Genomic DNA, 16779 nt, shown 5'->3' with positions numbered 1-16779 from the left:
ATTATAAGTGGCCCAGTAAGAAAATGAGTCATTTGGTGGTATAATTGGAAATGTGCCTTTGCTTGGTCTCTGTGGTCTCCCAGAGGGTTTTGCTCATTTGTGGTGCCACTGGGGTGGAGGGAACGGGTTAGGTGAAACTGGCATGAAACGGCTTCATGTTGTCCTTTTTTCTATTTACAATGTGGATCAGGAGTGTTGATTTATAATATATAATACATTGATTTACATCAAGTCTTGAAAGGCTTTGTCTGCCTTCTATTGGTCCAATGAAATACCTACTTTTAGGGAATAGAACTAAGCTGATATGCAAAATCTATATTTTTACTTTCCGATTGCCGAGCCCCAGTGAAGGCTGCTTTCAGGCAGAACTGTGACCAAAATGGAGCAGGGAACAGCAAGAAATATTAATAGTGGGAGAAAAAAAAAAGAAGAAGAAAATCAGTGTCTGCGATAAGATTGAAATGTAGGCATTAACATAGTGCAGAGGGAAGACTCAATCATGCATCTGAGGCCACCATAATTCCACATTCACCCGTCTCAATGACTTGACAGCACTTGAGAGACAATGCCCGTGACCCAGTTGCAGGATTCCAATTAGCAGGGTGTATGCAACAGTTGAGATGAAAAGAGAACAGGGTCTTTACAGAGCCCCAGGGCTGTCTGATTACTGCCTGAAAACAAGAGTCTTTTGCCCGTGACAAAGAGTCGACCGACACAGAGGGAGTGCCAGGCCCCAGCTGTTCTCATTCTCTCCAGGCTGAGGATTCTGGAGAGCTCATCTCCGCCTGCCTGCCTTTTTTTTTTTTTTTACATTACTACCATATTAGAAAGTATATAGCAGGCCAGCCTCACTAAGACACTTTTCATATGTGACTTATGAGTTAAATAACTTTTGGGAGATTTTTCAATCCTGGATAGAAACAGACGACCTCTGGTTCATAAGCCTGCATCTGTCACATCAAGGCAACCTCTTATGTTTTACGGGTATATATCTATATTTCTTGTAGCCATGTTAAAGTAGCCTATCTTTTTAGTCAAATGTTTTTAGTGGACTACTACAAAGTTTATTAACATTATAGTTCTACAACTCAAATTGAGCATTTTGAAATACATTGCCAAAGTGCATTTTCAATAAGTAAATTAGCTTGCGCTAAGGTAAGGTTTACTTTCAGCACAACCTTGTATCAGTGAATATTTGATCATTATTAAGTAAAAATAAAGTAATTTTACAACAACTTAAGCTGTATTTAAGTATTCCTATGAAACAAGTTCTAGTTTAAAACACAGTTTTTATTGTACTTAAGCATATTTTCCACAAGTCTTCAAATGCCTGTAAATCTGTGAAGTAAGTTTAGATGCTACTTATTATACATTCTTAATTAAACTCATTACAAGGTCATAAATCAAAAGTTATTATATCATGTGGTTAGAATTGTTAAATACAGATGATTGATATCCACATATCCAAAGCCTACTATCAACTTACTTCACATGGTGAAGCAGATACATTACATTTAGTACCCAGAACATGCTGCAATACAGTTTGATCAAACAGACTCCCAGTCTAGTTGGGTTCAAGCTGATTCTCTAATGGGAAGTAAAACACTGTTGTCATACTGATGGCTTTGTTTGCATACAGTTTTATGACGGTGGTGCTTCAGATTCCACTATGCATGTCAAGGCTTTCATGATTTATAATGTCTGAAAGACTTCAATGATGAAGGGCAAACCGAATTTCTGAAAAGCAATTTCCATCTATAGATCAAGAATTAAAATGAATGACGTATTGTATCTTGAATGCAAGAGAGGCCAGCGTCGCTGTTCTAGTCGTGAATCTCTCCAGGGGCAGGGAGGCAGCCTGTCAGCCAGCTGCATGAGAGGCTTAATCTTCAATCTGCGTTTGGAACGTGCCACAGGGGTCAAAGATTACAACACCCTGTGATCATCGGCCCCATAATGCATACATTCTCATTCTGTCAGGGCTTGGTAAACATTGGTCTGACTAACCGAGCACCGGGACAACAGAAGAGGAGGGCTAACTCACAGGCAGACAAACAGACAGAAGAGGGAGAAGGCATCAGAACAAAACAGAGGACTTTACGTTAAAAGCTCAGCACCGACTAAATATTTTAGTCTTGACTTCATTCAAAAATACAGTTTTTATTTTAATAATAAACACATCCACCAGCAAAACTCTCCTCAATAGCCTGCTTTTCATCGTCAGGAAGAAATCAATATTGTGCTATAGTCGAGTACACAATAATTAAGTTGCTATTTGTCCTAATACTGCTGCTCATGCACCAGACTGTTTTTACTGCAACATCAGAGAAACATAGCTCCACCAATATGAACAATAATATGCAAAAAGCTCCTTAGCTGTGCATTGCAGACCAGGTGAAGCTGCTCCCTGTACCATACAGCCACCACCACCCCACCCCCCCCCCCCCCCCCCCCCCCTCCCCCTCACCACCACCACCACCACCCCGACATTAACATTCATGGAGCCACTGGAGTGTGGCGAGCCGCGTAAATCGAGCCAGCGACGAGATGCAGGGATGGGGGGGGGGGGGGGGGGGAAATGGGGGATGGAGGGATGTTTGAGGAAGGCGAGGGGTGGGGTGTGGTGTGGTGGTGGTGAAGGTTGCCCAGTATGGGATTGTGGGAAAGGTCAGCAAGCAAGGTGCTACGTCTTTGGCCATATATCACAGTTATTACTGTGGGTCATTGACTGGTATGGAAATTAGAGGAGCAGTGACAGGCCCGCGTGTCATGATGCTGTAAGAATGGACAAGGCCGGGCCAACAAGAAGGCACTGCAATCTCAGTAAAAGCGGCATGGCTCAAGGGAATGGCAAAAAAATGGACATTCCCATCAGCCTCAGCTGTATAGGCCTAACTAACAAAATGCTTGCGTGCTAGCTAACAAAGATGGTGAGCATGGCATTTACAGTACCATAGACTGTATGAGAAGTGGACGTAATCGCCGTGATGTCACCCACTGGTTTGTGGACTTCGGTTTTGAAGCCTCGAGTTCGGCGTTTTGGCCACAGCCATCTTGGATCCTGACCCTAACTACTCGAGGTCAATGCCTAACCTCAACCAACCGTCTCTGCCTCAACCATGCTACGCAGGGCTGGTCCTGCCAAGACAAGCAGTGGGATTCATAAGAAGTTATGGTATGCGCAGAGATGCTGACTGAAATAGTTGAGCTGAATGCAAACGTCAGTCCAGCAGCAGTGCTGTTTGAGAGGTGCGCCACATTAAAATGCATGCATTACAGGCACATCAGCAGAGCGTGGAAAGCCAACTCCCTATGGAAATGTTGGTCGGCTGCTTCTCATAGGGCCTGTGGAAGGGTTTATTTGTGACCAGTGTCCTCTGGCTCAGAAGGACAAAGGCAGCCAACCAGGGAAATCATTGTGCTTGACAACGTCACATACAGTAGTTCCATCTGACAGCGTTGGTTTGAAACATTTAAATCAGACTGATGAAGACGTTTTTAAGTTATCGAGAAGCTGTCACTCCAGAAGGGTGGTGGTGGTGGTGGAGAAAAGTAAAGACTGGGGAAGGGAGACAGCGGTATTGCTGAGCATGGTCATACTGCTGCAAAAGCTGCTTCTTCTCTGTAATGTATTGACTGACTGGCTTCTGATCTAGCTTTGGCTGCAAAAAAAGGCCTACGTTTCAGATGAATGTGCTTTTAATGAAGCTCTTCACTTAGTGCTGTAAGAAGCTTAAAACAAACTTTTGACACTGGAGAAGACACCTGCAGCACTTGATCAAACACTGAATCGATATGTGGTGCGTTTCTCCTGGTGGCTCGGAGAAATGGGAGTACAAAGCAGAGGAGGTGTGGACCTGGCAGAAACACTATAGCTCATGAACCCCCCCCCCCCCACCCCCTCTCCACAACTGTCACCACCCTGGTCGTCAACCCCATTACACAGACGCATGCACACAGACGTTTTGCAGCGCCGAGCCTTTTCACACTTGAACATTTGAACGCTTGATTAGAAAGGAGAGAAGCGGCAATCTTCAATGTGTCTTTGTCATGTCTTTGTCTCAGTGTCCCCACGAACCACAATTACAGCACACAAAGAGATGTGAAGGAATTCAGCGGAGAATGTGTAGCATTGTGTCAAACCAGCTGGGGACCAAATACCTCCTCGTGCCTCCATACTGCAGGATATTTCAGGCCATTATTTTGCGTGCTGTTATTTGGCTTTTGACGTCTTTTGTCGAAAACAAGATCACGAGTAGTCGATTTTCACAGACATCATATAGAATAATTCAGAACATGTCACATTTTAATGCATCTCTCTAAAAATGAACAGCAAGTGAAACGCTGATTAAAATCTTAACAAGCCTATCTCTGCCTTGGCTTGTGCGAGTGAATGACTTGTCAGTAGCTATAACATGCTGAAATCTTCTCAGCACTTGGCCTTGCAGATTAAGCACTGCAGGAAAAGAAAGTAGGTGGGGAACACTCATGATTCTGTCCTCTTCAACTTTAATCAAAAGTACACTGACGCGCTGCAGCCCCCCTCCCTCTCTTTCATAATAATGGGCCGCTAAAAATTCAGGAGGCAGGCTCCACATCAATCACTCGCCAGATTTGAGTCCAATGCAATAAATATGTAAATGAGGAGAAGCCAGTGTCTCGTAGCTTGGAGATCAGCGCAGAGAGAGAAAAAAAGGGAAAAACTGTATTAATTGCCCATGGCCAGAGGAATCCTATTACTGTGGGCATTGATTATAAAATTGTATGTGTGAATGATTTTCATGCAGAAAGTGGACTACCAAGCCTACAGCGAAATTTGAAGAAAGAGTCAAATTAGCAAACGCGGGGCCACATTTTGCAAGTGACTCAAAGGAAACAGCAACGACAAAAAGGCCAAATCTTAGTTCAAATAAGATTTAGATTAGAAAATGAAAAGGATTTCTATGTCACATTACAATAAAGTATTATCCAATCAAAATCTCTGTCCAGTTGTAATGTTTAACGGCGTTTACTTGCATTCAAGATTTACTTCCTCCCTTTCTCAGAAGCAACCCAGGAGAATGGGGCACAGGATGCGCTTCTTCTTCTACTCAATTCCATTGAAGTCGGAGTCCATTAGTGTGGTGCCCTAATGGACTCTCCCCTGAAAGATAGTTGACATTTTCCCACACTACATCATGATGAGGAGTGACAAAATGGTTATAAAAAGTCTTTATATGAAGAGCTTTTATGCATTATGCTCACTTTTCCAAAACAAATTGAGTGAAACGAAATCTAACACCTTACTACAGACTGCAAACGCACAGTATCCAACAAACCGAGCTCACTCTAAGATCAGTGTCATGTTTGGTGAAAAGAAACCATTAAGGGACTAACTGCAAGTAGCTTTCAGCAAAGTTAAGTGCAGCGTATGCGAGCAGTCAAAGTGTCCAAGTGGTGGTGATGAGCACTCGGCTGTTCACCCAGAAGTGAAAAGACCAAATCCACTACTTGTTTGACAGGAACTCTCAGATTTGGGTGTGTAATATTTACAAAATACAAAATATGTACATACTTTTGGACACGGTTCAATTTGTTCTGCAGAAACACAAACATATGTACTACATGTCACATCTCAGAGGACAGATATTGTGCGTGGTTTGTCCTACAGTCGCCATAATCACTAGACTTTAATTGATTCGCTGGCCTCATGTTTGACATGCAAATCTCCCACTTAATCGTGGCATTTTGCTCAGATAAACAGGGATTACCTTGATTAACAACATAGCATTACCTCCAAACATTTGAAAGTGGTCGGCCTTAATTAACAGAACATGACCCCATTGAAAACCTTCAATAAATGTTTGTATTTTTATGAATATTTATATATTTATTTAAAAGTCTTCTTTTAGTATAGCTATAGTGGTCTTTGGGTATCCATCAATGTTATCTGAAAAGAGATTTGATATAATTGGATGATATATATGCTGTATATATTCATTAATTTACTCTTTGCTATGCACCTTTAACGTGGTGGACAACACAGTGACAACCAAGAATGTTATGTTATGAAGAAATGCGGTGGCGTTAAACTGAGATATGAGAAATAGACATCTCGACTTGTCTATTTTCATTGTTGAGAACCTCTCGAAATGCTATTGAGCATATAGGAAGTATGTTAAAGTCCACATTTTACTGCATCGCTCAATCACTCTTCTTAGAAATTCCTCCAACTCATAATTCCAACCTCTGTGAGAACTTGAGGTGGCTGCCGAACAACCACTCTGGGACAAGAAACTCTCACTTTCACTTGATACTGTATCATGTATATGATCTACTCACTTCCTCTGATTCCCACAGTAACAGTTGAATCAGCATCAAAACTGACGTACATTACTGTGCCTCAAATCAAAACAACTGCTGCTCCCCAGTGCTTTCAAAGTTCAATCAGCTTTTGAGAAAGGACGATGTAACGTAGAAATGCACTGTGAAATGAAGCCATGTGGAACAGATACTAATCCCGGAGCGGGATGGGACTGTCTGGAGTAACAACCACCAGCTGATGAAGGAAATGGTGCCTCAAGCTTTTCCTCCATTAGCAGCTGGCCCTAGAAAGTTTGTATCTAACTGCGACTCCATTTGTGGAATTTGTCTTTGAACAGCAAAATGATCTTATTTCCAGGGGAGGTTAGGGTCTAACTACATAAAAGGTGAGTCTGATGATATCTATATTTTTCTTAGTGTCAACAAATCCCATGGAAAGACCAAAACAACAATGAATCTTCGAGCAAATATTAACGGTGTAATGCTGGATATATCTTTATTCCTTTGTGCCCGAGAGCTCCATTGTTAAAACACATCAATGAGCAACGCTGGGTGCCATATTCCTTCATCAACATGAACACAGGCGCTGTAGTTATCTCCGCCAGGAGGATCATGCGATCGGTCGCATGCATACGTGAGTGAGTGAGTGAGTGAGTGACTGTGCACCTCTGTGTCTGTCCATGCTACTCTCGCATTGTGCTGCAGCAAACTGCAGGATGCTTTGGGTGGCCAGTTATGGCTGCATGCTCAGGGACCTCTCATGGTTGCGGTTAATCACACTTTCTCAAAACACCTTTCATTGCCTGTTTAGGTATAGGGGCCGCCAGTGATAACACAGAATGCATCTCCGATCGGCCATCCGCTACTCTGCACCCACAGTGGAGGGATACCAGTTTGCGGTGTGTTTGTTAAGCAGCTAACATAACGGACGTTTTGTTTGGCTAACAGCTAACAGACCTACCATACACACAGTGCTGTACCTCTCGGCCGCTGCGGCTCGCTTTCATTGGTTTGAACGGCCATGATTCTTGTTTGTGAGTTTGAATGGTATGTTACAATGCCTTACATCCCCATCAGTGTCTAGACGGGTGGGGGGGGGGGGGGGGGGGGGGTTAGCCATTTGTGGGTTGTATTCATTCAACCACACAACAGAGCAGTGGTCGTTGCAGACACACCTGGCGGAGATCAGCTCTCGATGGCATTTCTACTGTTGAAATACCCTATTTACTCTAATTTGAGTAATGTTTTATGAACACTAAAGTGCCAAAGTCGAATTGAGCTATTTTTTAAAAACAACAATGAGCAGGTTAAGGAAGATGGAGAGTATGAGATGGAATAACTTTTTGGTTTTGGTCTTTTCAGTGGATTCGTTGACAATAACAAACAACAAATGTGTTCATTAAGGTTGTGTTATTGAGAACTTTGCTGGCTTCGTTGAAAGGTATCAGCTTGCTTTTCCAACATCAGTTTTGATCTTGTGACCAACTGATGAGATATTAAGCCCAAAGTGAATCTTAAAAACATCCCAATAGAAACAAATGTGAGAAATAACGGATCCACATCTATGTTGTCCAGCAGTTCCTGGTTAGTGTCTCTCCTGCCCCTCCCCCAAACCGCTTCACTGATCTGCTCCTTCAGCCCCCTGCTTCGCTGCCCAGTGTGGTTCAATATTCAGTGTTCGTCACGTCCTCCTTTGTGCTGCTCTCATCTTTCCCTGACTCTAAAATATCCAGTCGGTCATCATCTTCTTCTTCACTATCAGCAGAAATTACTTTTTATTTCATGCAAGCTTATGGACAATTGCCAGATATATTAAGAAGGCCCTTTTCAGAATGTAAACATACATGCAGTATATTATGTGCTTAATAACTTTATAATTTATATATTTGTCTCTGAAAGGTCTCTTATAATAGAATGACGATGTTGTTGTTTGCTCTTAGTGTTTATGAACACCACCGTGACCTCATCGGATATATCAAGAAGCAAACAGGCAAACAAATGGCATTGAAACATCCGTGGTGTTGTGTGTTCTTCACTCGCAGTACCGAGCAGACATCACCCACTCTATAAACCCGACAGCTCACTAACATTTGCAAAGTGATCCGAAAAGAATGCTGACCAATTGCTCCTGGATTTGAAAGTTCATTGATTGCTGGCTAGATGTTTCGTCTGGATTAGCCAACACTGTCAGTAACACCACAAAGGGCAGCTCTAGCTTTGTTGACTGTGCTGCAGCAGACCGCTCTTCTTTTTTTTTTTTTTTTTTTAAGATAACCTCTCCATGAAATTAATTTGAAAAATCCTAAATCTCCTTGTCAAGATGTTTGCATTATAAAAGTTTCGGGTAAAGAGCTACCATTTAGCAATCTGTAACAATGCAATAAACACAGGTAAACATTGTTAAAGGTGCTCTCAATAGAAGGAAACAAAATGTATGTGAATACATTGAATTAGGAATAATTAATAGTATATGTATGTATGTATATTTATTTAGATAACTACTAAGTACTGCGACTGGTTTCATCAGAACACAAGGAGGATGATAATGAAAGTTCCAACACTGTTTGGAAATGAAGTTGCTTCCTTAATTGATCCCCTATTTAATCTCAACAAAGCCCTGTTCATTACACATTTAAAAAGTCAACAATCCCCCATACTTGAAAGAACTAGTACTATACCCCCCCCCCCCCCCCCCCCCCAAAAGAAAATTAACAAATAAAAATGATCAATATGTGTTTTATTATACAGTGAATGGTCGTAAACATCGGTCTCATAAACTTAATTGGAACAATCAAGTATGTCTCATAAAAACAACATTGCTGCTGCTGGCAGTGTGTGAGACCATCAATGTGAGTGATATGACATTTTGATCCACTAAGACAAAAAAACATTTTGATTCTCGGCTGTTCGGCTAACTGAGCTGCAAGTGACTGTTTTCACTATAGAAAAACATGCTCAGATAATTAGGAGAGGAAGTGAACACTTAAAAAACGTTGCGTCTCACAACTAAAGGTGCAGGATTTTGCCGTGCATTGGCAACGGTTTATTAGTATTCTCTGTTTTTTTAAAACTTTTTAATGAGGACATAGTACGAACTAGCACAGTGAGTGAAATAGAACGGCTACAAAAGTTTGGTTGGTTTGCATTAAACGGTCTGTCCATCGGTTTTATACAATGCTGATATTCAAACATCTGAATACTGGAGCTTTAAGTAAACAGTTGACTGTTCTCTACACTTGTCCATCATTCTGTGGGACTCATGTTAAAGTCAAATCATTTTCTGTTACATATCAAATTTTCAGATGAATAAAGATATCCCTTTGAAGGCAAATATGTGTTGGCAATGAAATAATCGAAAAGGTAAATGACTAAGAAATAAATAGGAAAAAAAAACAATGTTTCCACAGTCCTGAGAGAGGTATTTGGTCAAATGTATTGAACATCACAATCATAGTCTGCTATTAAATGATAAAATCTTGTATTACACATGAACTCATGGATGGAGGGGGCTGTTTGTCAGTATGCTTTAAACACTGAAAGGTGATTTAAAAAAATGCTGTCATGCGCCTTGACATTAACATTTCATGGACACTTGCATCAAAATATGTGGCAAAAGAAAACCCAGATTCTGCAGCATATAAATATGTTTGTTTATTGCTTGATCAATGAGGCCCAGCACTGCAAATGTATTAATGTATGTAATGTATTAAAACAATCTATTGATTGGCTAGTCAATAAACATACCGACATACAAATATAGAGATTTATAAATAGTTAAATAGAGCTTAACAAAAATACAAGCAGAGAAATAAAAAATTATAAATAAATAAATAATTAATAAATAAATAAATTAATTAGTGTATTTAAATAAAGAATCAAAAAAATATTTGAAGTTGAATTGCCTTCAAAATCTAAGTGTGCCTTGTAGTTGGGTCTCGGCCGGTTTACCAGACAGTGCCTTCGCTCATTTCTGAGGAGGGTTGTGACAGCTGGTTGGTGTATCCGTTGTCACTGAGGGACACAGTCGTGTAGGGTGTGCTGGGGCCACACATCTCACTGGAGATGCTGTGCATTGAGCCCGGCATATTGGGCTCTGGACTGGGTGAGTCCGCAGGGTGGTGAGAGACTGTGTCAGAGAAACAGTGCACCTCTCCGGGACAGTGGTGCCCTGGATGGTGGTGGTCCATTGCTCCTAACGGGGTGCCAGCAGGGACAGAGGAGGGCACAAAGCCCAAGTCTGCAGGAGTCTGAGCATGGGACGACGGTGGGCCTTGGTAGTACTCATAATTCCCTCCTGAGCCATAGTATTCACCAGGATAGTCTGCATGCATATAAATATTGGGACAGAATGTATCAGAATTTAGAGGAAAAAAAATACACACTATAAATTGATTTTTTGTAAAAAATATTTTGTTCTTCAGTTTTTAGTGAATTCAACAGACTCAACAGAAATAAATAGAAGATAGATTGATTACATTATAGTGACTACATAAATCTGAAGAAGCATATTTGATTGATATTAGTCAAGTTCATCAAAATACTTTTTTAATTTCCAAGGAAATGATCTACCCTACATCCCCAAAACATACAGCTCACCTCCATAATAAGAGAAGTGTCCAAGCTCCTCTGCCTCCAGTCTCTCTCCCAGCGCCCTCATCCTCCTCTGGCCGCGGAAAAACACGTGTCTCCGGCCGCCCAGAGAGCTCAGCTGCTTCATGCGTCTCTCTTTGGACCTCCGGTTTTGGAACCAAACCTTTCGGACACAAAACAAAAAGATGAAGTAAGCAGCGTGTGTGACACAAGCAGGAAAGCAAAAAGGACAAACAACAAGAAAAGACGTCCCCTTGTACCCGTTTCTGCCTTGCAGGGCCCTGTGAGCGTCACAGTAACGTTTTTAACGGGTTTCTCGTTGCTTAACAAACTGTATATTTGGATAATATAAAGATCGAAATGAGTAAGTTCCTTAAAAGTATTTACTTGCACTTCTCGCCATAAAAATGGAAATATGGTTCAGGTCGAAATATCACATTATTAGGTTGTCTAGAAGTTGGAATAAGGAGTTTTTGAAAATGCGTCAAAAATGAACGTGAACTGATGGCCATTTAGCCGACTGAAACACAATTTATCTTTAAGCATTTCGATGTCGCTAACGAAGCGTCAATCCAACAGGAAATTGCATCAGGGGAGCCTTTTAAAAATGTCCACACGGACAAGAAGCTAAGTGAGTCCTGCTTTTAAGGGTTTTAGGAGCGCAATGGGAGTACAGATTATGGATCAAATTGGTTTGGAAACCCTGTTTAAAAAAACAATATATATATATATATATATATATATATATATTTAAAAAAAATATCTTCAGAGCATTTAGGACCAATCCCCTAAGAGAGTGTGCCCAAAAAGCTTTTCAGGGCGTTTAGCCTAGACTGACTATTCTCTGCTGTGTTAGACCTCGAGGCACCATGTAACCTGTTAAAACACTGACTGTGGGTGGAACTGATGCGTCCTATAATGAATGAAGATGGATCAGCAAAAATCACTCTCGTTGTCAACTTTTTGTTTTCTTTTTTCTTCCTTTTACCTGGATGACTCTCATGGTGAGACCGGTCTCCCGTGACAGCTGCTCCCTGATGTGTCGGGTGGGTTTCGGCGTGGCCGCGAAAGCCGCTTTTAGGATCTCCAGCTGCTTGGCTTTTATGGTGGTCCGAGGCCCGCGTCGTTTCCCGACGGTGCTCTGCTCGTCATTCTCGTTGTTGTTGTCTTTATCGGATAAATGTCCCGTTTCAGAGTCCTTCCCGTCGTCCTGCGGGTCCTGGGAGTCTGGAGAGAGACTCGGGTCGCTGCACGTCGTGACTGCCATGAGAATTTGATACGCTGTGTGTTAGCACATGGGTCTGAGAATCTAAATCATTCCCGCAAAACCCGCCAGGAAAACAGTGGCATTTCTAAAGTGAGTTATTAACATAGCACCAATTCCAAATATGTTCATTATAATATATTATATTATCATCGATATTCGGAATAGCCCACTTTGAGGGTATCACTATAAATATATATTTTTTAAAGAATTATACCGGAAAATCTGCTGCTGCTAATACTATTAATACTAATACTAGTAATAATGATAATACTGATAATAATAACAATAATTTATTAAAAATACTTTCAAAACATTAAACAACTTTCTGAATGGCTTGATTAATCACCTGAAAGGAGGATTGTGTCTTTTCCATTGTTATTCTGATAGTCCTCCTTACAAACAAACTTGAATTCGTCCAGGATGTACAGTTCCTCTCCGGTGGAAAGCTGTTTGTTACACATCACACACGTGAAACAGTTCAGGTGAAACACTTTGCTCTTGGCCCTGCGGACAAGATCACTGGGTAAAATCCCTTGGGCGCAACCGTCACACTTGGTCCCAAACGTCCTGTTGAAGAGGGAGAGCAACAGTCATGGACAAGTTTCAGCAGCATACATATGTTGTAGAGTAATGACTGAGATGGCTTTTTTTTTAGTTTTTACTTATGTTGAAGTAAATTAATGATGGGTTCACAACAGTGAGTTCATTTCTATCAGAGGACAATAGTCCACAAACAAAATTCAGCCTTGTAATGTATTCAATTCATTTCAGAAATAATATCTAATATCTAAAGTAATCTGAAAACAAATATTAGATGATATAATAACCCCATTATGAGTGCAAATTCATTGTAGGGCTTGTAGAATATCAGCTATATTATAGCCTAACAGGCCTACTGTAGACAAAACATGTTGTTTTTTCTTAAATAAAGATTTTTTTCATAAAAGAAAAATCTAATAAACAAAAAACTGACATCTGCAACATTTACACAAAGTACCAGCTCCCTCTGTGTTTATGGAACCCCTGGAAGAACACAGTCCAGTGGTTTTAATACAACAGGCCCCATCAGCGTTTGATCAACATCCATTTTTCTTTAATTTTTTTTACCTTGCGTTTCTTTTTTTTATCAGCTAAAAAAATACATTTGACAGCAGTTTTGTTGATATTTATTTTGTTGTTGTTGTGAATGCTAAACCACAAACACTTTGGATGCTTACCTAAAGAAGTCGTTCTTACAATACAGTCTCCCTTCTCGTGAAAAACACTTATCTGACAAAGTGCATTTGCATTCGCAGCACTGGACACATTTGATGTGCCATGGTCTGTCCAAAACTTTCAGCAAAAACCTATCAAGAATAGGCTTTTCACAGCTGGAACACTGAAGCATTGTCCGGAGTTATTCCCAGCCCAGCGTGAGGGAAATATAATACTCTGTTGATTCTCTTTCTCCAACGTCCCAGTCACCTCGGTGTTGACTTGCTTGGGTATGATCCCGGGTATCCAAATGTATCCAAATGAATCGGAAAAATCACATCACCATCCGTGAGATTAAATGCAGCTCTTCCTTTCCACGAGGCAACAATCCACATGTGGCCGACAGCTCCGAACGAGAGGTTGACTGTTGAAAAAACAGCATTTCTCTTACAAAATTATAGGTTCATCGCGGGCCCATCTGAAGTGTGCGAATTTACGGGTTCGCGCAGAAAAAAAAAAAACCAGCCTACCCACACTGCGATGTATCCCGAGTGGTGTCTAAAGTAGAACAAAATAACGATGACATGCTATCAGTGCGCTCAGCCTTGTCATGTGTGTCCCATTTTCCCTCTGATGAGCTCTCAGTCCGGGAGAAACGCTGTAATGAGCGCACCTCTTAAAGCTCAGCCTATTGCCCATTAAGAGACGTGTGACGTCAGCTTCACGAGAAACCTATGAGAAGCCTTTTCAATTCACTCCACCACATGCACTTCAGTATTATGTAAAGAAAGTACAAAACTATGATTATGAAAATAAAATAAAATAAAATAATAATAATCACTGAATTATAAAACAAATTATTTTTCTATGTCTGAGAAGAGACACGGGTTTTACAGGTAAAACCAGAACTTTAAATAATGACATTAATGCTTTATCATTGACAATTAAAAGGGTCCGAAGGAAGTTTTTTTTCCAAGATGTATAATGATGGTGACACTGGCTGCCCAAGGAGCTGTAACGGGAAATAATTAATAAGAATAAAAAAGAAATAAAAAAATATCTCCACCCTCCAACAACGCTCTCATTACAATAATAACCATTTTCTCTCTCAATGATAGCCTGCTGAGGGTCGATGATGATATCATAAGAATACATTATTCCCTGGATTGTGTGGGAGAATAAGACTGCATCAATGGCAGATGACAAATGATCAGCAGGCCCTAACCCTTCAGTATGGGGAGAGGACAGATATGAACATGCCCAACACAAGCTTTTCACATGGATGAATGTTGCGACCCAACATTATACTTAAAGGACACGGATCACTAATGGTCAGAATATCTGCGCCATAGGCTGTCTGCTAGATGTTATCGCGCCGTGTTGGTCCACTGGTGAAGGAGATAGCGCGTCTCCCCTTACAAGCTCCCAGCTCTGGTAGTCCCTGATATCTTGTGATATCTCAGCTCCCGACAGATAACGTTAAACGCGAGTGAGTGAGTCAGCTTTTTCACACCCAGATTTTTGTTTTTGGAGGACCACATCACAAGCTAAATGAAAAACGTAATTATTGTTTTTTTTTTTTTTTTTTACCGCTGATAGAACGGATATAGAGTGAGTAGAGTGCCAATGGTTGCATGTGTGCACATGCCTCCAGTTTCTGTCGATTTCAATTTGTTTTCAAATTTCTTTCAAATTTTTAAACTGCAGGGCTAGCTGACGCAATTATTCAAAATCAATCAAACAAAAATATGGATAAAGGATAAGGTTTTTTTTTTATTCATTGAACCCCCATGATTTATCCAAACATTTGCCTAAATGTCCTATTGGAATGTGAACATGAAACATTTATAATATTCTGATATTCTGAAATTATTCGGCAACACCAGGCTTTCATTTTAAGCTAGCAGTGTATTTTGAGTAAGTCACAAAACTGAACCTATACTACACACCTAAATTCATACAGACTTACAGATCTTTTTATTGGATGCAAATGTCTGTGTAAAGTAAACGCATACTGCGGGCTCATATATCCCAAATGCACCACAAGTTTATGCCAGCAGTGGGCATGCTTTTTAACACCTCAATGTACTCTTGAATACTAATAATACACAAATGACATGATAGCATGAAGAGAATAATCTCTGAAAAATATAATGTGTGACTTTGTCTCTTTTGGTGAATTACTCAATGTTAAACTGAACATTTTCTACTGTCAAACACATTTGCCAAATATGCTTTTACTCATTAAGGAATGAAACTATGTTGAATGCATGACTTCATGCAAACAATGTTGGTGCACACATCCCTGCCAGGAAGATTTCAAAAGGAGAACGCCTCATGTTGAAATGTGTTGTTTTCAGATGTGAGCATATATATCCTCTTGGTTCCTCACATGTTCTATATGATGCTAATAGCATTAACCTGCAGATTACTCATTCTAAAGGCTTAAGACTTCTCCTACATCTGTTCTGTTCCACACACCTGATCTCACTAGCCTAAATGTAACAGTGGGTGACAATGGAAAGACCAGAGGGGAAAGTAATTATCTCTGTGGTATCCTAAGTGTGAGTCGTGTGGATAAGTGTCTCCTTCTGGGTTTGTGTTTCTCCATTAAAGGTGTTGATTAGAAGCCTAGCCCAGTGAGCTGGCCCCCTGCATCACTCCAACACACAAGAGGTCTCTGTGCAGCACTGAATTCTGGCAGGGTGCACGCTGTTTGTTTTGGAATGAAAAAAAACATGTCATTAGTGTTTGTTAATTGCAGCTAATTGGCCCTAACAAGATGAACAGGCCACCCACTGGGACCGTTCATACAAATAATTTGTAGAAAACAAAATTAATTACTAGATGCTAATTAAAGTCAATTAAAGCTGATTAGGTAGTGGTGGAATGGGGAAGTTATAGACGGGAGGGAAATACCTGGCAACACAATATGGCATGGCAAATCCATCCGACAGAGAGCTCCCCACTGTGAAACAGGATGGCCTTTACCCTTCCACTCCCTGTATGTGCTGAATGCAGCTTAGCAGAAGTCTCAATTGTTCCATCAGAATCTCACCTAAGGAAAGCGATAACACAATGACTGCCTAATAGGATGAGGATTACACTTGGCAAAAGTTTGATCAAGAAGACTCAGACTCGTCGTCAGCCTCGTTCACTCGCTCCTTCTAGAATCTTATCAGTTTGAAATGAAACAGGCAAGTGGCTCACAGTTTTACAACCTTTAATGGTCTTCTGTGCTGTTTGGTACGGCGTTGTTTGAGCTAAATTTGTTATATTTAGCTCAGCCCAATGGAGCATTTTTAGCGCTTGGTGGAAGTATGTTACTGTAGGATGAAAAAAAAAAAAATCAAGGGAGCACTCAACTTCCTATTTTAAAGATTTTATTTCGTTTCAGAGGACTCACTGAACAGAATAAAATGTAT

The 16779-nt window shown here is 40.7% G+C and overlaps 1 protein-coding gene across 1 annotated transcript; it reads right to left on the bottom strand.

Moving 5' to 3' along the window:
• Nucleotides 1-10241: 10241 nt before the first annotated feature.
• LOC142960233 (LIM/homeobox protein Lhx1-like) lies at nucleotides 10242-16003 on the bottom strand. Its single transcript, XM_076101968.1, has 5 exons — nucleotides 13378-16003; nucleotides 12507-12727; nucleotides 11882-12153; nucleotides 10900-11056; nucleotides 10242-10624 (listed from the first exon to the last, which is right to left on the bottom strand). Exons 1-5 carry the CDS (start codon nucleotides 13545-13547, stop codon nucleotides 10248-10250), a joined length of 1197 nt encoding a protein of 398 aa, XP_075958083.1. The 5' UTR covers nucleotides 13548-16003; the 3' UTR covers nucleotides 10242-10247.
• Between the last annotated feature and the right edge of the window lie 776 nt (nucleotides 16004-16779).

The sequence above is a fragment of the Anarhichas minor genome, unplaced genomic scaffold, assembly GCF_050575085.1.
Source record: "Anarhichas minor isolate MPS153535 unplaced genomic scaffold, ASM5057508v1 ptg000027l, whole genome shotgun sequence".
Taxonomy (NCBI): domain Eukaryota; kingdom Metazoa; phylum Chordata; class Actinopteri; order Perciformes; family Anarhichadidae; genus Anarhichas; species Anarhichas minor.
Note: the sequence above shows the minus strand (reverse complement) of the source record. Positions and strands in the feature narration are given on the sequence as shown.